The sequence below is a fragment of the Jatropha curcas genome, chromosome 6 (assembly GCF_041381405.1).
Source record: "Jatropha curcas cultivar XTBG-Jc1 chromosome 6, XTBG_Jcur_1.0, whole genome shotgun sequence".
Taxonomy (NCBI): domain Eukaryota; kingdom Viridiplantae; phylum Streptophyta; class Magnoliopsida; order Malpighiales; family Euphorbiaceae; genus Jatropha; species Jatropha curcas.
In genome coordinates this window covers 4,646,210-4,668,621 of record NC_143156.1, presented here as the reverse complement: position 1 = coordinate 4,668,621, position 22,412 = coordinate 4,646,210, and the positions used below count along the sequence as shown (strand labels likewise).

The 22,412-nt window shown below is 30.5% G+C and overlaps 1 protein-coding gene and 1 non-coding gene across 3 annotated transcripts; one reads left to right on the top strand and one right to left on the bottom strand.

Moving 5' to 3' along the window:
* Positions 1 to 7,559: 7,559 nt before the first annotated feature.
* TRNAT-AGU (transfer RNA threonine (anticodon AGU)) lies at positions 7,560 to 7,633 on the bottom strand. Its single transcript has one exon. It is a non-coding gene; the product is annotated as a tRNA-Thr (tRNA).
* A 9,700-nt stretch (positions 7,634 to 17,333) lies between these two features.
* Positions 17,334 to 18,917, top strand: LOC105636025 (protein FLOURY 1-like). Of its 2 annotated transcripts, XM_012219200.3 has the most exons (2): positions 17,780 to 17,918; positions 18,020 to 18,917. In XM_012219200.3, exon 2 carries the CDS (start codon positions 18,125 to 18,127, stop codon positions 18,728 to 18,730), a length of 606 nt encoding a protein of 201 aa, XP_012074590.1. In that variant the 5' UTR covers positions 17,780 to 17,918; positions 18,020 to 18,124; the 3' UTR covers positions 18,731 to 18,917. The 2 variants fall into 2 exon arrangements, with proteins under 2 accessions (XP_012074589.1, XP_012074590.1); XM_012219199.4 differs by having other exon boundaries at positions 17,334 to 18,917.
* The last annotated feature ends 3,495 nt before the right edge of the window (positions 18,918 to 22,412 follow it).

The following is a 22,412-nucleotide window of genomic DNA, read 5'->3' as shown; positions in this document are numbered from 1 at the left end:
ACTCAATACCTCCCCTGTTTTCTCACCACTACCATTCTCCAACATGAAGCAATATATTGTCTCAATAGCAACACACGACACAAATTCTCATGCAAAGACAATAATAAAAATCAAGAGATATCAAACCTTTACTCCAAAAACGCGTGAGCTCTGTTCTAGCTTCTCTTCTCTACACTCTTTGAACTCCCTTCTCCTATACACATCAAACTTCTGATAACTTATCTACAATATAACTCAAGTAGAGACTGAATAACATAAAGCTGCAAGTAATTCTACTTACTTGGAGAGAATTGAGGTTGCCTAATTGGATGGAGAAATAAAGGAAATGAAGGAGATGAAGAAGATGAAGATAAAGATGAACAATGGGAAAGTAAAATGATGATTACGGGTAAGTCATCACAAAATCAAGATAAATGATGGAAACTTACTAAATGATACCTCAATTGTCAAAAGGCTATAACTTAATACCCAAGCTTGTTCTTTTAATGCCATTAAATCCTAATCCTTACACTTTGCTCTTTTTCTCTCAATCAAGTAAGTCCACTAATAAACCCATTCTACCCCAACCGGGTTTGGTTCAACTCGACTCAACTCAATGCAAGACTCGACTCAATGCAAAGACTCGACTATGCAAAGACTCGACTCGGTAGGATGTCACAATTCTCCCCTCCTAAATAAAAACTTCGTCCCGAAGTTTACCTGTTGTGAACAACTGCGGATACTGTTGTCGCATGGTTTCTTCAGATTCCCAAGTTGCTTCTTCTGTCTTATGATTCCTCCAAAGAACTTTTACCAATGCTATTTTCTTGTTCCGCAATTCTTTCATTTCTCTTGCTAGGATCTGAACTGGTTCTTCTTCATAAGTGAGATCCGACTGAATGTCAATCTCTTCTGCTGATAACACATGTGATGGGTCTGATCTGTATCTCCTTAACATTGATACGTGAAAGACATTATGAATCCGATCTAAGGTTGAAGGTAATGCTAGGCGATAGGCTAATGGTCCGACACGTTCAACAATCTCGTATGGACCAATGAACCTAGGGCTAAGCTTACCCTTTCGTCCAAACCTTAGGATCTTTTTCCATGGTGAAACTTTCAGAAATACTTTATCACCGACCGAATACTCAATATCCTTTCTCTTTAAATCAGCATAAGACTTCTGTCGATCACTTGCTTCTTTCAGCCGTTTTCTGATGATCTCCACTTTCTCTTCCGTTTCTCTAACCAAATCTGGACCCAAAATCTTCTTCTCACTAAGTTCTGTCCAACACACAGGTGTCCTGCATTGTCTACCATACAATGCTTCATATGGTGCCATTTTAATGCTCGATTGATAGCTGTTGTTGTAGGCAAATTCCATGAGAGGTACATATCTGTCCCAACTGCCTTCAAATTCTATGACACATGCTCTCATCATGTCTTCCAGGATCTGAATGACTCTCTCTGATTGGCCATATGTTTGAGGATGAAATGCAGTGCTGAAATGCAATTTCGTTCCTAATGCTTCCTGCAGTTTACCCCAAAACTTCGATGTAAACCTTGGATCACGGTCAGATATAATGGATGATGGAACTCCATGTAGTCGAACTATTTCTCTAACATAAATTTCTGCTAACTTGTCTAGAGAATAGTCCATCCTAACTGGTAGAAAGTGTGCGAACTTAGTTAATCTGTCCACAACCACCCATACTGCATCATGCTTCCGCTGCGTCTGAGGTAATCCAGTAACAAAATCCATCGTGATCTGATCCCATTTCCATGTTGGTACTGTTATTGGATGAAGCAACCCTGTTGGCAATTGATGTTCTGCTTTTACTTGTTGACATGTTAAACATCTTGTTACAACATTTCCGATGTCTTTCTTCATGCCCGGCCACCAATAGCCTTTCTTCAAATCTTGATACATCTTGGTACTACCGGGATGCATTGTATATGGACTGTTATGAGCTTCATGCAGAATCTTTTGTCTAAGCTCTCCTATCTGTGGTACAACAACTCTGTCTTCATAAAATAAGACTCCACTGTTATCCAATCTGAATTTCCCACCATGATCTTCCTGTACTTGTTTCACCCATAGTGCTGTTTGTACATCTTTCTTCTGTGCTTCTGCAACTTCCTGAACCCAAGATGGCTGTATTTGCATCTGTGCTAGAATCACTCCCTGCTGTTGCAACTCCATGCGAATTCTCATTGCTTTCAAAGCAAACAATGATTTCCGGCTAAGGGCATCAGCTACCACATTAGCTTTGCCCGGATGGTAATTAATGACATAATCATAATTAGCCAGAATCTGCATCCACTTCCGTTGTCTTGAATTCAAATCTTTCTGTGTTGGTAAATACTTTAAACTTTGATGATCTGTGTAAATGTGACACTTTTCACCATACAGATAATGCCGCCATACTTTAAATGCTAGAACAATGGCTGCCAGTTCCAAATCATGGGTTGGATAATTCAATTCATGTGGCTTTAACTGTCTGGAGACATAAGCTACCACCTTCCTATCTTGCATAAGTACACATCCTAACCCAATATGAGAGGCATCACTGTAAATCTCGAAGTCTTTACCTGACACTGGCTGGGTCAACACTGGTGCTTCAGTCAACTTTTTCTTCAAAGTGTCAAAACTCTGCTGACATCTATCATCCCATTGGAATACAACTGCTTTCTTCAATAATCTTGTTAAAGGTGATGAAATGATAGAGAATCCCTTTACGAACCTTCTGTAATAACCGGCTAAACCCAGAAAACTTCGAACTTCGGTGACATTTCTGGGTGGTCTCCAATTAACAATAGCTTCAATCTTCTTAAGATCCACTCTGATACCCTCAGATGATACCACATGTCCTAAGAACGAAACTTCTTCCAGCCAAAACTCACACTTACTGAGCTTGGCATACAGCTGTTTATCCCTCAGTGTCTGAAGTACAATCCGCAAATGTTTATCATGTTCAACCCAGTCTCTGGAGTAGACCAAAATGTCATCTATAAACACCACCACAAACTGATCTAGATATGAATGAAACACGCGGTTCATGAGATCCATGAAAACCGCTGGTGCATTTGTGAGCCCGAATGGCATGACTAAAAATTCATAGTGACCATATCGGGTCCTGAATGTAGTCTTAGCGATATCTTCTTCCTTTATCCGCACCTGATGGTATCCCGACCTGAGGTCGATTTTAGAAAACATACCTGCACCCTTTAGTGATCAACAAATCATCAATGCGAGGCAATGGATACTTATTCTTGATTGTCAGTTTGTTCAGTTTTCTGTAGTCAATGCACAATCTGAATGATCCATCTTTCTTCTTTACAAATAATACCGGTGCTCCCCAAGGTGATACACTGGGTCTGATAAAGCCTTTATCCAATAACTCCTGTAGCTGAATCTTTAACTCTTTTAGCTCGGCTGGTGCCATTCTGTAAGGTGCAATTGATACTGGTGCTGCTCTAGGATAGACATCTATGGTAAACTCCACTTCCCTCCTTGGTGGTAATCCTGGTAACTCTTCTGGAAATACATCTGGATAATCACACACTGTTGGTATGTCTTGCACTTTTGACTGTTCTTGCTCTACGTGTAATGCACATACCAAGTATGCTTCACAACCCTTGTGAATTAATCTCTTTGCGGCCATGGCTGATATCACATTACCCAGAAACTCTCGCCGCTTCCCAACTACTATAATCTCGTCCCCTGTTGGTGTATATAATGTCACCCTTTTCTTTGCACAATCAACTATAGCCTGATGTCTGGATAGCCAATCCATACCCAGAATAACATCAAATTCTCTAAATGGCAACTCCATAAGATCTCCTGGAAACTCTTTTCCATGTATCACAATTGGGCATCCTTCGACCACTGTATGGGTTTTTACTACATCACCTAGTGGATTAGTAACTACCATACCCTGACTCACATATGCAACTTCTAACCCTTTAACCCAAGGTTTAGGTACACTAATGTATGAATGAGATGATCCAGGATCAATTAAAGCATAAACTGTATGACCACATAGAGAAAACTCACCAACTATTACATCTGGAGCTTCCTCCTCTTCCCTGGTTCGCATAGCATAAACCCTGGCTGGACCTCTAGTATCGGGTCTGTCAACAGTCTCTGATTGTTGTCTCTGCCCTCCGGAGCTCTCACCTCTACCTCTGCCTGTTATGAACTGTGTAGGAACTATTGCCCTCTTAGGACAGTCTTTCTTCTGATGGTCTGATGCTCCGCATATCCAACATTTACCAGTCACCAACCAACACTCTCCACCATGTCGTCTGCCACAATGCTCACAAGGTGGAAAAGGATAACCGGCTGTCTCTGCACCTCTACTGGTGCCTCTACCAGTTCCTCTGCCTGAACCTCGACTACCACCAGCGGAACTAGCCACAACTGATACCGCTGGCATGTTAGCACCCCTAGCTGCGCCTTGGCTAAAGGAAGGTCTAGAACCAGCTGAACTACTAGCACCTCTGAATCTCTTACTTTCTGACTGATAGCTACTGGGTGCACTCTAAGTTTGGTCTCTCCTCTACTGAGTCCGCTGGCGTCTGGTACGCTGACTGGCCTGAATTCGCTCTATCTCCTGAGCTGCCTCTACCAAAGCTGAGAACTCTCTGAATCTGGAAGCTACCACTCCCATCTGAATCTCATCATTCAGGCCTTCCTGAAACTTTTTACACCTTTCGGCTTCTGTCGCCACTATCCGCTCACCATACCGGCTAAGCCTAGTAAATTCTTGTTCATATTTTGACACTGACATTCTGTTCTATCGAAGGTATAAGAAGTCCTTCCTTCTCGCATCTAGGTAAGCCTCTGTGATAAACTTCTTCTTGAATTCGTCCAAGAAGAATTGCCATGTACGCTGCTCTGTTGATACTCGCTCCTGAACAGTAGTCCACCATGTATATGCTTCATCTATTAGCAATGATGTGGCACAAATCAACTTGTCCTCTAGTGTACACTGCAATTGTTCCAGAACTCTCGATGTCCCATCTAACCAATACTCAGCTATTTCTGGACTATCATCCTTACTGGCACTGAATTCCTTCGCACCATATTTTCGAAGCTTCTCCAATGGGGGCTTTCTTTCTCTTTCTACTACTATTGGTGCTTGAGGTATCACCCCTGCAATCTGTCGAAAAGTATCTACAAGTTGCTTTAATAATGCCTCTTGACCTGGTGCTGCTGGAGCCTCACCCTCCACTGCTCTGGAGGCGTGTGACTCACTCTCACCCTCTTGTGACATCCTCCTAAAAGAACAACAACTGCTTAGTTCATCAGGGTAGTCATGGCATGTACACTATACTAACTTATAAATGCAAGCCCGGGGAAACTGAACCTAGGGCTCTGATACCAAAATTTGTAACATCCCTTCTCGGTCCACCCGTAAACCCGAATAAACCGAGACGAGACGCTACAAACTGGTTGACTGTATGTCCTGTCATGCTGACATCATCCTGTATATGAACATACTAGCATGCTGATGCTGTTATATTAATACTGTCTATAATCTTTACAAAACATGATACTAATTACAAAATGGATTGGGCCCAACTGTGTGCCCTGTACATGCCATAAAAAGAATAACAAAATGAGTTTCTACCCTGAAGACCGAGTCTTCTACAGATGAACGGCAGCAGTTGTAAACGGACCCTCTACGGACTAGTCTCAAAACCTGCGAGTTAAACAGGTAACTCGCTGAGCAAATAAAGCTCAGTGGATATCTCAACAAGGAAAGAAACAATAAAGCACATACTTGTATATAAAGAATCATGTAGGCACACAAGGCACATATAAGCACACATATCATGATATCTTTCATTTATCTGTATGATTTATGCAATGTTATGTCCAGATATCTGTATGGCTCCATAAGGTTATAGCGAAACCGAGGTGATAAGAAAACTGTATAAACTGGATGAATACTGTATACTTGGCTGCTATGGCCCATATATAATCATATCCACTCAACGGCCTGTAGCCGGAGTAACAAACTGTATGAGGCGCAGATCTGCTATCCTATGTCGCGACATGGCCTTATCGACATGGTTTCTACCTAACCTCAATGGAGCATAATGTTGGTATGTCAAATGTATAACACAACATCATAGTAATAGTTCATCACTTCATAAATTATAATGTTCATATGATTTCACATCATTTGCATGCTTGGATGTTGTTTTGATACATGTTCTAATGTTGTCTTTTTGTTTTGAAATGATTGGATGCATACAAGTTGAGCAAAGAACCCAATTACATAGAAAAAGAAAGTCCAAAAATGCAGGAAAAGCCAAGTCGCGAGCGCGCCTGTGGAAGTCGCGAGCGCGAGATGCAGAAAATAAGAGACAGTGTGTTATCAGGCACAAGTCGCGATCACGTACTTGAGAGTCGCGAGCGCGTAGTGTGCCAAATGAGAGACAGAGAGTTTTCATGCCAACTACGCGAGCGCGCAATGCAAGTCGCGAGCGCTTCCAGACCAAGGGCCAACTTCGCGAGCGCGCACTTGAGAGTCGCGAGCGCGTAATGTGCCAATTGAGAGTCAGAGAGTTTGAAGTGGAAGTCGCGCGCGCGCAGTGCAAAGTCGCGAGCGCGCGACGTGCTTCCAGCCTACGCAGTGCCAGGTCGCGACGCATTTCCAGCCTGCGCAGTCTGCACTCTTTTGGTCATATCTCTCAATATACAAATCCAATTTGGGTGATTCAAAAACCCATGCAAAGCTAACACATAGAGGAACAAATAACTCTTCTATGACACTTCCTAATTCCCTCATTAAATGGGGTCAAAATCAAGATGAAGTTCTCCCCTGTTTTCAACATAAACTCAATACCTCCCCTGTTTTCTCACCACTACCATTCTCCAACATGAAGCAATATATTGTCTCAATAGCAACACACCACACAAATTCTCATGCAAAGACAATAATAAAAATCAAGAGATATCAAACCTTTACTCCAAAAACGCGTGAGCTCTGTTCTAGCTTCTCTTTTCTACACTCTTTGAACTCCCTTCTCCTATACACATCAAACTTCTGATAACTTATCTACAATATAACTCAAGTAGAGACTGAATAACATAAAGCTGCAAGTAATTCTACTTACTTGGAGAGAATTGAGGTTGCCTAATTGGATGGAGAAATAAAGGAAATGAAGGAGATGAAGAAGATGAAGATAAAGATGAACAATGGGAAAGTAAAATGATGATTACGGGTAAGTCATCACAAAATCAAGATAAATGATGGAAACTTACTAAATGATACCTCAATTGTCAAAAGGCTATAACTTAATACCCAAGCTTGTTCTTTTAATGCCATTAAATCCTAATCTTTACACTTTGCTCTTTTTCTCTCAATCAAGTAAGTCCACTAATAAACCCATTCTACCCCAACCGGGTTTGGTTCAACTCAACTCAACTCAACTCAATGCAAGACTCGACTATGCAAAGACTCGACTCGGTAGGATGTCACAATATATCTTTCATATGTCCCTTTTTTTAAAAAAAAAAAACAAAAAACAAAATATTTATTGTAAATACAGAATTATTTTATTTCTGCTCTCGTTGAGAGTCGAACTCAAGACCTCCCGCTTACTAAACGGGTGCTCTAACCAACTGAGCTACGAGAGCTTTTTTGCCTTCAAAATGAAAGTCTTATTTAAATATTTTGAATAATTTATTTTTAACCTACATATTTTGTTGAACAAACTGCTGTAAAATATTTTTACTCTCATTAAGAGTTAAACTCATGACCTCCTGCTTATGAAAGGGGTGCTATAATCAACGGAGTTATAAGAGCACACTACATTCAACAAGGTAGTCTTATCTGAATGTATATCATACATACTTTTTAGTTTTAGTTTTGATAATATATTTTTACATATTAAAATTTATTGAATATTCGGCTCATATGTCTATTACTATCGGGTTTTCTATTCAATCAATAATCACTCATAATAACCAATATCTTGTTACTGTGGTTACTGTCAAAAGCCTGACCCTTATAGCACAAATCCCAGTTGATATAGTGCAAAGACATCAAAGCATATTAATTGGAATTAATAACCGACTAAATAGGTCAAAATTAATTCTAGCTCCGCATGTCACCGGCATCATAAAAAATAAATTAATTCCTGAAATCATCTCATTTATATATTATTGTATTTAGTTTTCTCAAATAACGCATTGATCTTTGTTGCACTAATGAATATAAAATAATTGCTGCAAAGAAAAAAAAACTCAAAATTCTACTTCCATTTCTATTTTTGCTGAACGTTTCACTCATTCAAGAGACCAAATTAGACTTATTTTCACTTTATAACCTATTGAGAAAAAAATTTAAAAATTTTTTGCTTGGAATGACATCTTAATTTATAGCAACAATGCATGATGTGCTTAAGGCACTTGAATCTTCCAAATGGTCAACTTTTTAAATATGCATGAACCAACTACCGATAGTAAATCCTTTTCTTGTATGAAACTAGTCATCTTATGGTAATTTTTTTTTTTTAATCCATGACACTTTGTTCTGCCCATGACATCAAAATTTAACTAGCACCAGAAAAGATGATCAATTTGGTTGAAACTGAAATTAAAATTAGATTTGAATAGATGATTTTGATCTCAACTTAAAGAAATAAGACAAATAGTAAAAGAAAGAAAGTACAATCAACATCAAACTAGAACTAATTAAACCAAAATCAATACTAAAGTTTCTATCTTGATTTAGAGCCCGCAGGCTAAAATCCAAAAATAGATCATAGTCAAAAATTTAAATTGTTTAACGTTTAATTAGGTCCATATAGTTAAGTATAATAATCCGTTGCCATTTGTATATTTGTATGTATTTTTTTTTTTTTTTAATTAGACTTCATTACCACCTCATGCATCAACCAAGAATTGCTCCAACATATATGCCATGCCTTATTATATGGCCAATTACATAAATTCATTCATGTGTTTTTTATAAAAAAATTTGTGGCAATCCTTAATTTTTATTTGGATCCACTAAAAAAATAACATATGTTATAAATACTAAATAATAAAATAAAATAAATTAATATGATAACCAATATTAAATATATGCTTAGCTATTATTTCAACGATTATAATTGTTTTGTCAAATAAATTTACAATCCCGCTTACTAAACGGACGCTCTAACCAACTAAGCTACAAGAGCTCACTATAATCTTATATGAATATACATCATATATACTTTTTAGTTTTAGTTTTGATAATTTATTTTTACCATATTAAGATTTGTTGAACATTCTGCTCATATGTTCGTTACTATCGGATTTTCTATTCAGCCAACAAGCACTCATTTTAACTCATGTTTTCTTGTTTTGATTACTGCCAAGATACTCAACATTATAAAACAAATTTCAGGTGGTATACTACAAAGGTATCAAATCATATTATTTGGAATTGATAACCCATGAAATGAGTCAAAATTGATTGTAGCTCTGGATGACACCAGCATCATCAAAAATAAAATAATGACTTAAATCCTGTCATTTATGTGAGATTATATTTAGTTTCCTCGAATATCACATTGGTCTTGTTGCCTAATGAACATAAAATATTGGCTGCATAGAAAAAAAAAAACTCAAAATTCTAGTTCCATTTCTATTTTTGTTGAATGTTTCACCCATTCAAAAGACCTAATTAGATTTATTTTCACTTTATAATCTATTGAGAAAAAAATTTAAAAATTTTTGTAATGACATTTTAATTTATAATAGCAATGCATGATGTGCTTATGATACTTGAATCTTCCAAATGTTCAACTTATCTTTTAATATGCATGAACCAACTACCTATAGTAAATGTTTTTCTTGCATAAAACTAGTCATTCTATTGTAATTTTGTTATATTCATGACACTTTGTTATGCCCATAACATCAAAATTTAACTAAAATTAGAAACATGATCGGTTTGGTTTAAATTAAAATTAAAGTTCGATTTGAATAGATGATTTTGAACCAATTTTTTTTTTTTTTTTTTAGGAAATAAACAAACTTTATTAAAAAAATCGAAATCTTATCATCAATAACTAGATGATTAACAAGAGGGTGAACCTCCTTAACCCAAATACACTCATCTAAGCTAACAAAGAAAGATAACTTAGCAAGCTCGTGAGCTACTCTATTCTTGGCCGTTTTTATAGCGATTCAGAGTCCAAGAGTCTAAAATCCAAGAATGGGTCATAGTTAAAAATTTAAACTGTTTTTCTCATCATATTAAGCGCTTAAGCAACCGTTAGTTTCTATTTTTAATATTTTTATGCGTGGTATCTTTTATTTACATTAAATGTTAACAAAGTGTTATCTATTTTTAAAATTAGCAGGACTTGTCTATCCTTTATATCGGTTCACTCATATATTAAACTAATTAAATAAAATATTTATATTAATTTACTGAAAAAATATAATGATACTCGATTCGTCTTAAAATATAAGTCATCTTAAAGTAATTGTTTTATTCCAAAATATAAATCGTATTGAGTATTTTATGTGGTAGTAAATGATGTTCTTCTAATATTGTCTTTATTTATATTAGATACAATAATTATTTTTACAAATTATCTTTAGTTTTGAGATAAAAGATAATTTAGTCAAATTATTCTGAATTTTGTTGTAATTTAGGAAAATTAATTATTTTCTTAATTTATGTATAAAAACTTTAAACGGCTTATATTTTGGTACAAATAGAATACTAAATTATGATAGATATCAATTAGTTATTGGTTTAGGTGCATATATGGAAATAGGTAATTAGGTGTGCTTGTACATTTTAAACATCCAAGTGTTTGAGATTTAAAACCATGAAAATTTGAAAAAAAATAATAAAGGGGGTTTATATAAAGGGGGTTTAATGTATTGCTAATAGAGAAAGGAATTAGGGTATTTATTATTATTATTATTTTCTGTTTGGATTTTGGATTTAATTACTCCTTCTAAAAAAAAAGGAATTTTGGATTAACTCAAACGATTTTATTAGGATATAGGAGCTTCAAAAGCCAAATACAAAAAGCTAGGCTAGTAAACTGCTTTAGAAAATCTTATAGCGCGGTTACTTACAGAAAACAGTTTTCTATTTTTTATTTTCTGTTTTCTAAGAAAGTAGTTTCTTAGAAAATGAAAATTAGAAAACACAAAAATGGAAAATACGTTCACTTGATAACAATTAAAAAATTATATTTTAATTTAACTTCACAAACATTATTCATAACTTTCATAATATAAAATAAATTTAGAAATTTTTTATGTAAAAGTTTTTGAATTTTTATTATTGATTATTCATAATAATAATATCATTTTCTATCATTTTGTATTTTTTAAAAAAATAAAGGATATAATGTATTTGTAATAATAAAATTATTTATTTATTAAAGCATAATATAAATTTTTATTTTATTTAAATATTTTTTTTCAAATGAAAATATTTTATAGAAAAAATTGTTTACATATATTATAATTTTAATTATGAAAATGTCATTTTTTAAAAGTAAAAAATAGTTGGAAAACATATATTTATAAAGGAAAATTCTGGAAAACAACTTAAAGTTATTTTTCAAATCTTAGTTAAATTTTGCAAGACTAGAAAACTAGAAAATAGTTTTCCAAATAGAAAATTCACTGATTTGAACACAAAATTTTATTTTCCAATTTTTTTAAAAAATCGTTCTAGAAAATTACTCCAATTTTCTACAATTGAACGCAACCTTAGTTTTTGGTTTTCGTTATCCCCAACTTATGTCATTATCATGGAACAGTGAGCACACCAGATAAAGAACCATCATCGCTGGAGAACTATTCACACGGCCAGTAAGAATTGGCGGCTTGAGAAAGCTGCTTGCAACCATCAATATCCAAAGGATGAAGGAAGAAAACTGAACATCTCATATGTTTGTCTCAAACAAGAAAGAAGCAGAAAAGAAAAGTAAAAAGAAGGCAGCCCTTTAAACAATATCTCACAAGAAATGAGAAATTTAGAAGAATCAGAAAAAAAAAAAAATTTTAAAAGAAAGGAAGGAGAAGGTTGTTAAAGATGACTTTTAAATTTTATGATCCTTTTCTAACCATATCTAAGAAAAATTTAATGGAATTAATAATTTCATTAATATTATTTTAAAATAATACATGAAATAATAATTTTATTAATATTTTCAATTTCTACCATTAATATTTTTTAAATAATAAAAAAATTATATATGTATGCAAAGTGCGGTTATATTACTAGTAAATTAAAAATAAAATATAAACACTAAAATTGAAAATACAATGTCATGTCATTATTTTTAAAACTGGTCTAAATATCAAACTAGCTTAACGAACGAGTCATAATTGAACTGGTCAACTCAGTTCAACCGAATTTTTAACTTTTGATTTTATAATTATTTGTAAAAATTAACAAAATACACTCGTAAAATAATATTACATTGAAAAAAAAAGTAATAATGTAATTATAAATATATAATTATTTTTCAAATTATACATTATCTAATATTAATATATGACTACTAATTTTGTGTCATTCATTATCCAAACTAAATATTGCATATTCAACATAATAATAGATATATCAAAATATAATTTATAATTAAATATTATAATAATGTAAATCATTCATAAATCACACAAAATATGAAAATATTTGTGTGTTAATTGAATTATGTTTTATTAATTAATTATAGTTATAAAATAAGATTTTTTAGACTTTTTATTTATTATGAAATTTTTTAACAAAAAGAATTTAGTTGATTTCAGAGTTTTTAGAAAGAAAAAAAAGTTGTAGATTTTACTATTTAAACCCATGACCTTTTAATCCGATTTTCAAAACACTCCTATAACATGGGAAGATTGAAAAGTAGAGGTCATCAAAACCAAAACAAAGAAAATAACATAAAACCCAACAGAGAGTCTTTCATTCAAACTCGCATCAAGATTATAAGAATCTTTCATTCAAACTACCCATTCTTCTACCATGAAAGTTAATGTCTATGCTTTCACCATCAAAGATAAATAGATATCAACCTTCAAGAAATTCATTTATTATTTACCTAGATGATTACCAAAGATCCTTCTCCCATTAAATCGATCCATTTGTAAAATCTATTTGCATTTCGAATAAACTAGAGACGGTTGAGTAGTGTCACTCCACGTACTTAATAAAATATTCTTTACAGGTAGATATTGTATACAAATTTTATTCGATTTTAAATCTCTAAATTAATTTACTTCAATATCTCATTAATTGAATTTGTTTAACTTTAACTAAAAAATTACTTTTAAAAAAGTAATTTAACCGGAGCATGTGAATTGATTATTGTTGGATAAATTTTGGAGAATAAGATATGAGAAAAAAATTTCAAATAAGGATCTTAAACATAAGTAAAATATGATAGCGTCATATGACTTTTATGCAAAAATGAAAAACACTCTTATTTCATTTTTTTTTTTTTTTATTCTTCACATCTCGTATTAATGAAAATAAGAAAATCATGTTCATGACGTCCAAAAATATATAATTTATATAAAATACAATTATTATATAATATTTTTCATTACAAATAATACATGTATATAATAAAATATAATTTATTCATGCTAATAAAATTATATTAGGTTATCATTAAAAATATAAGCTCTTGAAATCTTAGTTCTCTCGTACTATAATAATAAACGCAGTAACGTGATAGTTTCTCATCTTCCCGCTGCAACAACCCAAGAAAAAGTTTTCCATTAACTTCCAACCTCGCATGCTTCATTTATCGATTTTTTTTTTATATATATACATTTTAAACATGCCGGTCTTAAGATTGAATCCCATAAAAAATTGAAAATTAATAATTAAAAAATCTAATAATTAATTAAAAGTCAACATATAAGAGTTAATAATTTAAAATTTTTCAGAATTACTGAAGCTGCATGCAAATATAAATTTATATATATCAATTAGCTATGAGAATATGAAGTGAGATCTTAATTATTATTATTATTTTTTAATATGAAATTGGTTAATTTACTAATGTTCATTTCAATCACTAAAAACATATATGAAAACAATTGTCAACTTAGCTTTTCATTTCCTGTAAAAATATATAAAAAAAAAAATTACCTAAAAATGTGAACTGGTAGAAGGTCCTGTCAATCGTGTGAGTGTTGTGTCTTTGTCTCTGCTGAATATGGTGGGGGTGTGCTTACGACAATCCTGAAGAGATTTAGATGATAAATAAAAATCACTTGCGCCAATCAATGCAGTTCCTTAATTTGTAGGTTTTCCAAAACCTAATATAGTCAGCCATCCAGTGCTTATCTTGCAAAGTTGTAATATAAATTTTCAATTTTGCAGGAAGTTAGCACTCTAATGCATCCATAAAAATATCAGACAAAAAAAATAGAAAAAACAGAACTACATGAGGCTCAAAATTACTAAATTACGTGCTTGCATATTCAAATTAAATTAATAATTCATTTAATATTTAATTTCTAGAATATCTCATTAGTCTACTAATCTAACTTTTTATATATTTTATGGTAAAAAGATCTTTATTTTTATGTTATGTGTTGCACTCATTGAAATATTAATTTTTTAGTAACAATTATATTTAAATTTTTTTTATTTTTTTTTTCGTGAAATATTAATTTATGTATAGTTAGTATAACTTTAGAACAATAATTTTCATATTTTTCAATTATCTAATAAATGTTCGATATAATTTTATAAATTAAAGTGTTTAATAAATATAATTTTATAAGTTAAATAAATCAAAATAAAAATTGAAAATGCATAGAGTTTGTCGTGAAAAGTTGATAGATGAATTTATATATTTAACTTTACTCATTCTTGAATGCTTCTTTTTATGCACAACAATTTTTTATCAAAAAGTTCGAGTTGAATCAAACCAAATGTGAATCCATGATTTTGTCAATTTTGAACTCAAAAAAAAAAAAAAAAAAAAAAAAGAAGACTAGCCAAAATCAGAATAGGGCAAATAGGTCTTTTTCTTTAGTCCCAAACCAACTGAAATTAAAAACTAGGCTAAAATCTTAGAGACTATTTTGATCTTTGATTAAAAGTTTAAGGACTCGTTTTAAAATGGGTTTGAATATTAATTAGACGGCTTTGAGATGAATACGAATCACTATTAAGTTTTTAGGTTGCTTTTATTTTTCTTTTCTCTTGCAAATTTTATGTTCAATTTTATGCTAATTAAAAATTTAATTTTAATAGCCCGTTTGAACATTTATGGAATTCATTTGGAATAAGAAAATACAGATTTAAATTTTACGAATTAAATTATATGAAATTGAGTGTGTCATATTTAAATTCTACTAAAATTGATGAAATTTCCAAATAAATTTCAGAAAATTAAACCATTGAAATTATAATTGATAAAATTACCCTCCATTATAAACTTAATTGTTTTTACTCTTTGTTTTTCCTCTTTGTTGTTTTTTTTTTTTTTTGAAAAATTCCTACTAAACGTTTTTTTTATATAAAATATGGTAATAACTAACTTTATATTTTTACCTTTTTTCCTTTTTTTTTTTTTTAAATCCTACTAAGTTTTTTTTTTTTCTGGAAATCTGGTAATCATTTTTTATTTTTTTTTAATTCCAAACTATTAATAATGTTAGCTTTTTTTTTATCTTATAATAATATTACTATGAAACTATAAAAAATGACTATGAACAGTTGTTTCCAAATGTGTAGTTTAAAATTGAAAATCATTGAGCATGATTTAATTTCAAATTTAAATAATTTGGTTCATGTGTAGTTTCATTTTGAAACTGTAATAATATAACATCTAATCTATCTATCTCTATATAAATATATAAAGTTTAAACATATTCACTTGTTTAAAAAAAAAATGTTAAAACGCTAAATATTTTAATAAAATATTCATGTTAATAAAATTATAATAAAATATAATTTATTCATGTTAATAAAATTATTTTGTATTTCTTAACATTTTAATCCCAGTTAAAACGCTAAATATTTTAATCTGAAAATCAAGAAAATATCAGTTATATTCTAATTAATTTCCTGCCATAGAAAAGCTTCTGAATTTCAGAAAATGAAAACCTCAAGTTGATGCTTACGAAATTCATTTTGGAAAGTTCAAAAAATGGGATATTAACTTTGATGAAAACAATAGAAAAAATCCTTCTTCTTGTGCTTTGAACATCACCTGAATTTCCAGCTACTGCTGCCCAAGTAGGCAATTGTTAAAGATTTTTTAACGACATTGCAAGGAAGTATTGTTTAATGAAATAGAAATAAAAATCAGCAACAATATTTTCAGTAGTTAATTTTTTAAAATTAAAAATAAATTTTTTGTATCAAAATGTTAAATGTTATAAAAAAAATGATAATGCCATAATAGAATGATCAAGCGATCTTTGACGGTGAAAAGGATATCATTTATGCACCATCAAAGTTAAATGCGATTAGTTGTTTGATAGATAAAACGCTAAAATATAAATATTATAAAGGTTAACTTTTTATAAAATATTATTTTAATCTTTAAAAGTAATTTAAATATTATATTATTGAACTGTAAAAAATATAAAAAAATATAACATTTTAATCTATCAATATGTTAAAAGCTATTCAAAAAGTTATTTAAACATTTGATAACTCGGTTGCAACATGTTTACAACTTGGTGAACATTGAATTAGGTTTGACCAAAAAAAAAAAGAATTATGGGCACATTTTAATGGAAGATTTTTTTTTTGATTTATTGATAGATTCAATAAATTGAGATAAAATTGCGAGTTACACAATAGAGATAACCTTTTTTGGATTCACTAATTTGGTGAGAACACTTGTGGCGGTTGAGAGTACTTAGAATTCTCGTATAAATGAGAAGACTAATCAGACGATACTTAATTGGCTTTGATAAAAGATTCTTAAATACTTATAAAGAAATAGCATCACATTACAAAGTAAAATTTAAAAATAGATAGTGGAATTAAATGTCATTTATATTTAAAGTGGTACTTAAGAATTTAAACTAAAATTTGAATTTAAATATATGTGTTTTGAATTCTAAAATTATTCTTAAAACTAAAAATTTATAAAAATTTTCGATTTTCTTTCAGTAAATAAAATTCTAAAATATATTTGTCATTACATTGTTATTTATTTACATTTACATTGCATTTATGGTCAATTTTTATAAAATTAATTATGATTTCAAATATTCGGAGTAGTTAAAAGATTTTAATTCTAAATATATCTTTACTAATTTATAAAAAACGTAAAGTCATATTAAATTCAATTAATTGATTAATATACAGATAAAATCCCATATCGTATCTTTCCTTCTTCAGAAACAATTCCATACCATATCTCCTAAATTTTCCCGAGTCTAAATAACCGACTGAGCGCCCTCGTTTTGGTCGCCCTGGTTTTTCTTTCCCGATATATACTCCTCACTCTCACGTTCACAGAAACAGACACTATCTCTTCCCCTCTCTCTATCTTGTCTCTCTCTATCTCTGGTATAGAAGGCGAGTCCGTGGGGAGTTCTAGTCTAGATGTAATTCCTTCTGTGGACACTCAAATAGAGAAGTGTATTGAATTCTATTTTCATTTCTTTCCAACTACATTAATACGATCCTTTCATGATCAATCATCAATCGCTTATATGCTACAACTTCTTGAATTGAGAGATTCAAGGGAGGGAAAAAGGAAAGTTGAATTGAGAGAAAGGGAGGGAAAAAAGAAAGAAAAGATCTTCACTGGAGCCCGCATGCAGTTTCTGGGTCGTTTCTGTTTGTTGGTTGCGGTTTGCTCTGCTCTTGAGTTGCATAAGAGAATTTTGAAGGTTTTTCTGGGACTGTTTCTGATGGATTTTGCTTCTTTATTGAAAATGTTAACTCGAAATAGTGAATTGAAAGGTGGGTTTTTGGTTCTTGGGTGTTTCTCTCCAGTTTTTAATGTTTTTGGATTGTTTTTGTTGTTTGGTTTGGGATTGAAGTTGATGCAATTTACTTGGCAGGTTAAGAGTTTAATTCAGTTTTTTTGTGAAATTAGAGGAAAATCAGGTGAGACAACATGTGGGTTTTGTTCAGAAAAGGGTTTTGATAAAGTAAATGGTTCTAAAATGATTTCTTGCGAGTGTAATTCGTTGGAATTCTTGGATAATTCAAAGTCTGGAACTAAGGGTAATAATCTGTTCACAAAGAAGGAACCTGCGAAAACAAATGGTGATTCAACTGATGATAATGAGGAAGTTGATAATTTTGTTGAAGATGAGGAATTTGATGTAAAGGCATTGAAAAGATTGGTTAAAATTGAAAGGCATAGAGCAGAAATGGCTTATGCGGAACTTGAGAAGGAAAGATCGGCCTCTGCATCAGCTGCTGATGAGGCAATGGCAATGATTTTGAGGCTTCAAAGTGAAAAAAGTTTTTTAGACATTGAAGCCAATCAATACCGTAGATTGGCAGAGCAACAACGAGAATATGATCAAGAAGTGATTCAATTATTACAATGGATTATAATGAAATATGAGTCTGAAAAAGCGTCATTAGAGGAAAAGTTGGAATTGTGTGAGCAAAAATTGAAGCAGTGCATGGATAGTGATGAAGTGGATGAATTTGAACGGTATGATGAATCCATTTTGAGTCTTAATGTTGATTCTGACATGGAAAATGGTTTTGAGGATGTGAAAACAAATTCAGCTGAAATGGACTTCTCAGTTTCGTAAGTTCTGATTGTACCTTGTAGTTTAATAACATATGAATATGAATCTAGTTTTCCATTAACCTTTTGTTGAGTTGATCAGAGATTAGAATTGAGTTGTTTTTCATAGCTTGTAAACAAAAACCTGTAAATACATTTTACTATGCAGTCTTGAAATGAAACAATATTGAAAAGAGATTTTAACTTTGCCATATTGTTTTCCTTCTTTCTATTGACACTGGACTTTTTATTGAATTGGGATCTTGTGCTGGGTCTAGATTTTCTTTTTTTTTGGTGTGTGGCATTAGGTTTTTCTCTCTGGATTCATGTGTTGTAAGAATTTTTGTGCAGCTCTTTGTTCCCTGAGTCTTGACTTTGTAGAGGTGAAATCTTTGATTTTGATGGTCTTAAATGCATTAAGCTGAAGCATGTTTGGTGATCTTGGCTTCATGTGTGAAAGTTTTTTGTCATTTTGAAGCAGAATATCAAAGTAACATATTGTACATCTATAACAACATTTTTTCTTTTTCTTTTTTCATAATCTATTCTTTTTTTTTTTTTTAATCTCCATAGTATATTCTTAATTCTTCCCATAATCTTTTATAATAAAAGACTGTGGTGAAGCTCTTTTTTCCTTTTTTTTTTTTTTTCTTTTTTTTTTCCCTTTGTATTTTTGTGTTGAGGTGGGGGATGGAAGAGGGAGGTTGGTCAAAGAAAAACTTTTAGATATAAAATTTTCCTCATATAGGACAAATTGCAATTTCCACAGCATATTTTTTCTTGACATCTATCTGGAGGGATGAGCACTCAGTTAACCAAACCGAATTATCTCGGTTTGATTTATTCGAATGTGTTTTTTTTTTATTCAAATTTCAAACCAAATGGTATAATAATCGAACTAAATCAAATTAGTTATTTTAGATTTAAAAATAAATTCGGCTAGTTATATATGGTAATTATATCAAAAATCCAAAACTAATTGGATTTATATATTCAAACTCATCGGTAACTGAATTTTTAAAACAAATCCAAATTCGTTCTAAATCCGACCGAAATGAATCATGCATTAAGATCATGTTTAGTTTGGAGTTATGCATTAAGATCATGTTTGGTTTGGTTTGGAATTGGGAAAAGAATGCAATTCATGAAATATGATTCATTCATTCTTTAGTTTGGCCTAACTCACTATGACTCAAAAAATCTAATATGCAATTCTGTTTACAGGGACTCCATAAAATTAACTAAATTGAAAGAATTCAAAATATATTGATGAGGAAGTTTATTTATGTTACACTTTTATTATCATACATACACAATTAAATTAATTTTTTCTTATAATTGTTCCATATACATTTTTTCCTTGTTTATTGTAAATTATTTTGTTTAAATGGAAACAAATTCATTTCTTTTCTCTCGAATAAAAATGGTTATATTTTAATATAATTTTATATATATTAGAATTTTAAATTTTGGGTAAACAAATTAGATATTAGATAGTAAAAAACAAATATCTTACTTTTTTTTTTTTTTTTTTTTTTTTTTTTTGAGAAGTAAGCATCTTACTTTCGATAATGTAACATATTCTATAAGTAACTTGTCATTTAATTAGTTTTAAATGTAATGGTTTATAATTAAATATATGATTGTATCCCCACCAAACCAAGTGTCAATCTAGGTGTACTAACCACTAAACCAAGTATCCAGTATGTTATACTTATTAATATGCATAAAAATTTAAAATAAAAAAATATTTTTTTTCCTTAAAAAAAATTAATTTTGCAAATACGAGCTTAAAATTTTTACTTTCTGAAAATATTTTAATAGATTTCAAAATTAATCTATAGTTCTATACAAATATCAGTGGTTGAATCCATTTTAAATGAAGAATCCAAAATTCCAGTATAAGCCAGATAAATACTAAAAACTTAAAAAAAAAATTATGAAAGTTTATCACAATTTGAAATAGGTCGAGAAATACCGTCATTTCTCCGTACACAAAACAAAATACAAACATTAATTTTATCAAAAAAAATTTTCCTATTTCACATGTACATGATCATATTATAAACAAATTTTAATTTTAATTTTAATTTCATTAAAAAAATAGCACCACAAAAAATTAATTCTATGATTTAGACCATTGTATTAAATAATAAAAATAAATATTTAATTGTAGTAACAATAATAAAATATATATATATAGTTATAGATTAATTAAAAATCACAAATTTATATTTCAATTTGATCATAAGACAAGAAATGCACTTTATAATCCTACTGTCATAGGCAGCTTGATCAAGCTCACATCAATCAAATGTTATGAAAATTGTCTTGATATTGTTTGTAAAGGGACATCCATTTTATTTGCTGAGAGTATTTCTTTTATTGTTTTATTTATATTGAAAGGAAAATCTATATAAATTCTATAATAATAAAAAAAATGAAAAAATATATTAGTACATGTATAATATAAATACTGTTAATTATTCAAACAAAAATGAAAATGAAAATTTTCAAATATTAATAATATTATTAAGGGAAATTAATTATTTCGTCTTTAAAATTTATCATAATTATCTACATAGTCATATCTCCTTCCATTAAAAAACACGCTTAATGGAATTATAATTACGAAATTATCATAATTTATGACTACTGTCATTAAATTATCATAATTTATTATCAAGACCAAATATGACTAATTTATCATAATTATCTATGTAGTCATAATTTTTACTTGCTCTTAGTTTCTCTCTCTCTCTCTCTCTCTCTCTCTCTCTCTCTCTCTCTCTCTCTCTCTCTCTCTCTCTCTCTCTCTCTCTCTCTTTCCCTTTTATGGATTTAATTTTTCAGTTATCTACAAAGTTCATTCTTTCAAATATTTGTAATTTTTTTTAGCACGGCTGGCTTTATTTTTCACTAGGTTATGGATCTAACAAAATTAATTGAAAATTGGTTTTCAATTAAGATACTATTTATATTTTAATTTTGGTTTTTTTTTTTTTTTTATACATGGGTTTTGGTTTGTGTTTCCATTTTTGTGAGTATTTGGATCAGAGAAAAAGTGAGATTGAAAGAATCTGTTTATTAAAAAATTTAGGGTACTTCGGTTTTTTATAAAAAATTAATGGTAAAAGTTTAATTTTTTAATATTTGTATAAAAGTTAGAGACTACTTAAATAATTATGATAAAACTCAAGGATGAAATAATTATTTTTTCTGTTATTAATTTTATTAATTATTTAAAATTTAAAATTTAATAATATTAATTCAAGCTTTCTATTGATTATATTAAAAAATAATTTTAATAATATAAAAACTATTTTTCATTCAATAAAATAATATTTTAGTATTGCAACATGTAAGCACCTTCATGCTGTAACATTGGCTCTGTTCAGCAGTAGTGTTTAAGGGAGAGTTTAAAATTTTGACCATGTCAAAATACTATTTTTGTAAATTATGTCGTTAGTTAAAGTAATATATAAAATAGTTGTTAGTGGATGAGATAACGTTTATTAAAATATAACGTTTCACCTTTCCATTTTTTTATTAAAATTTTTTTGACAATTATGTCCTTAATTATACTTATATTATCTTTATCCTTATCCTTAATTAACTTATATTATTTTTAATTAATTTATATTAAAATTACTGCAAGTCTGCAATTAAGTTAAAAAATTACATTATTTTACACAACAATTTAAATA

Coding starts and splice junctions, on each gene's coding strand:
- LOC105636025 (XM_012219199.4), top strand. CDS start 17,666: ATGCTACAACTTCTTGAATTGAGAGATTCAAGGGAGGGAAAAAGGAAA.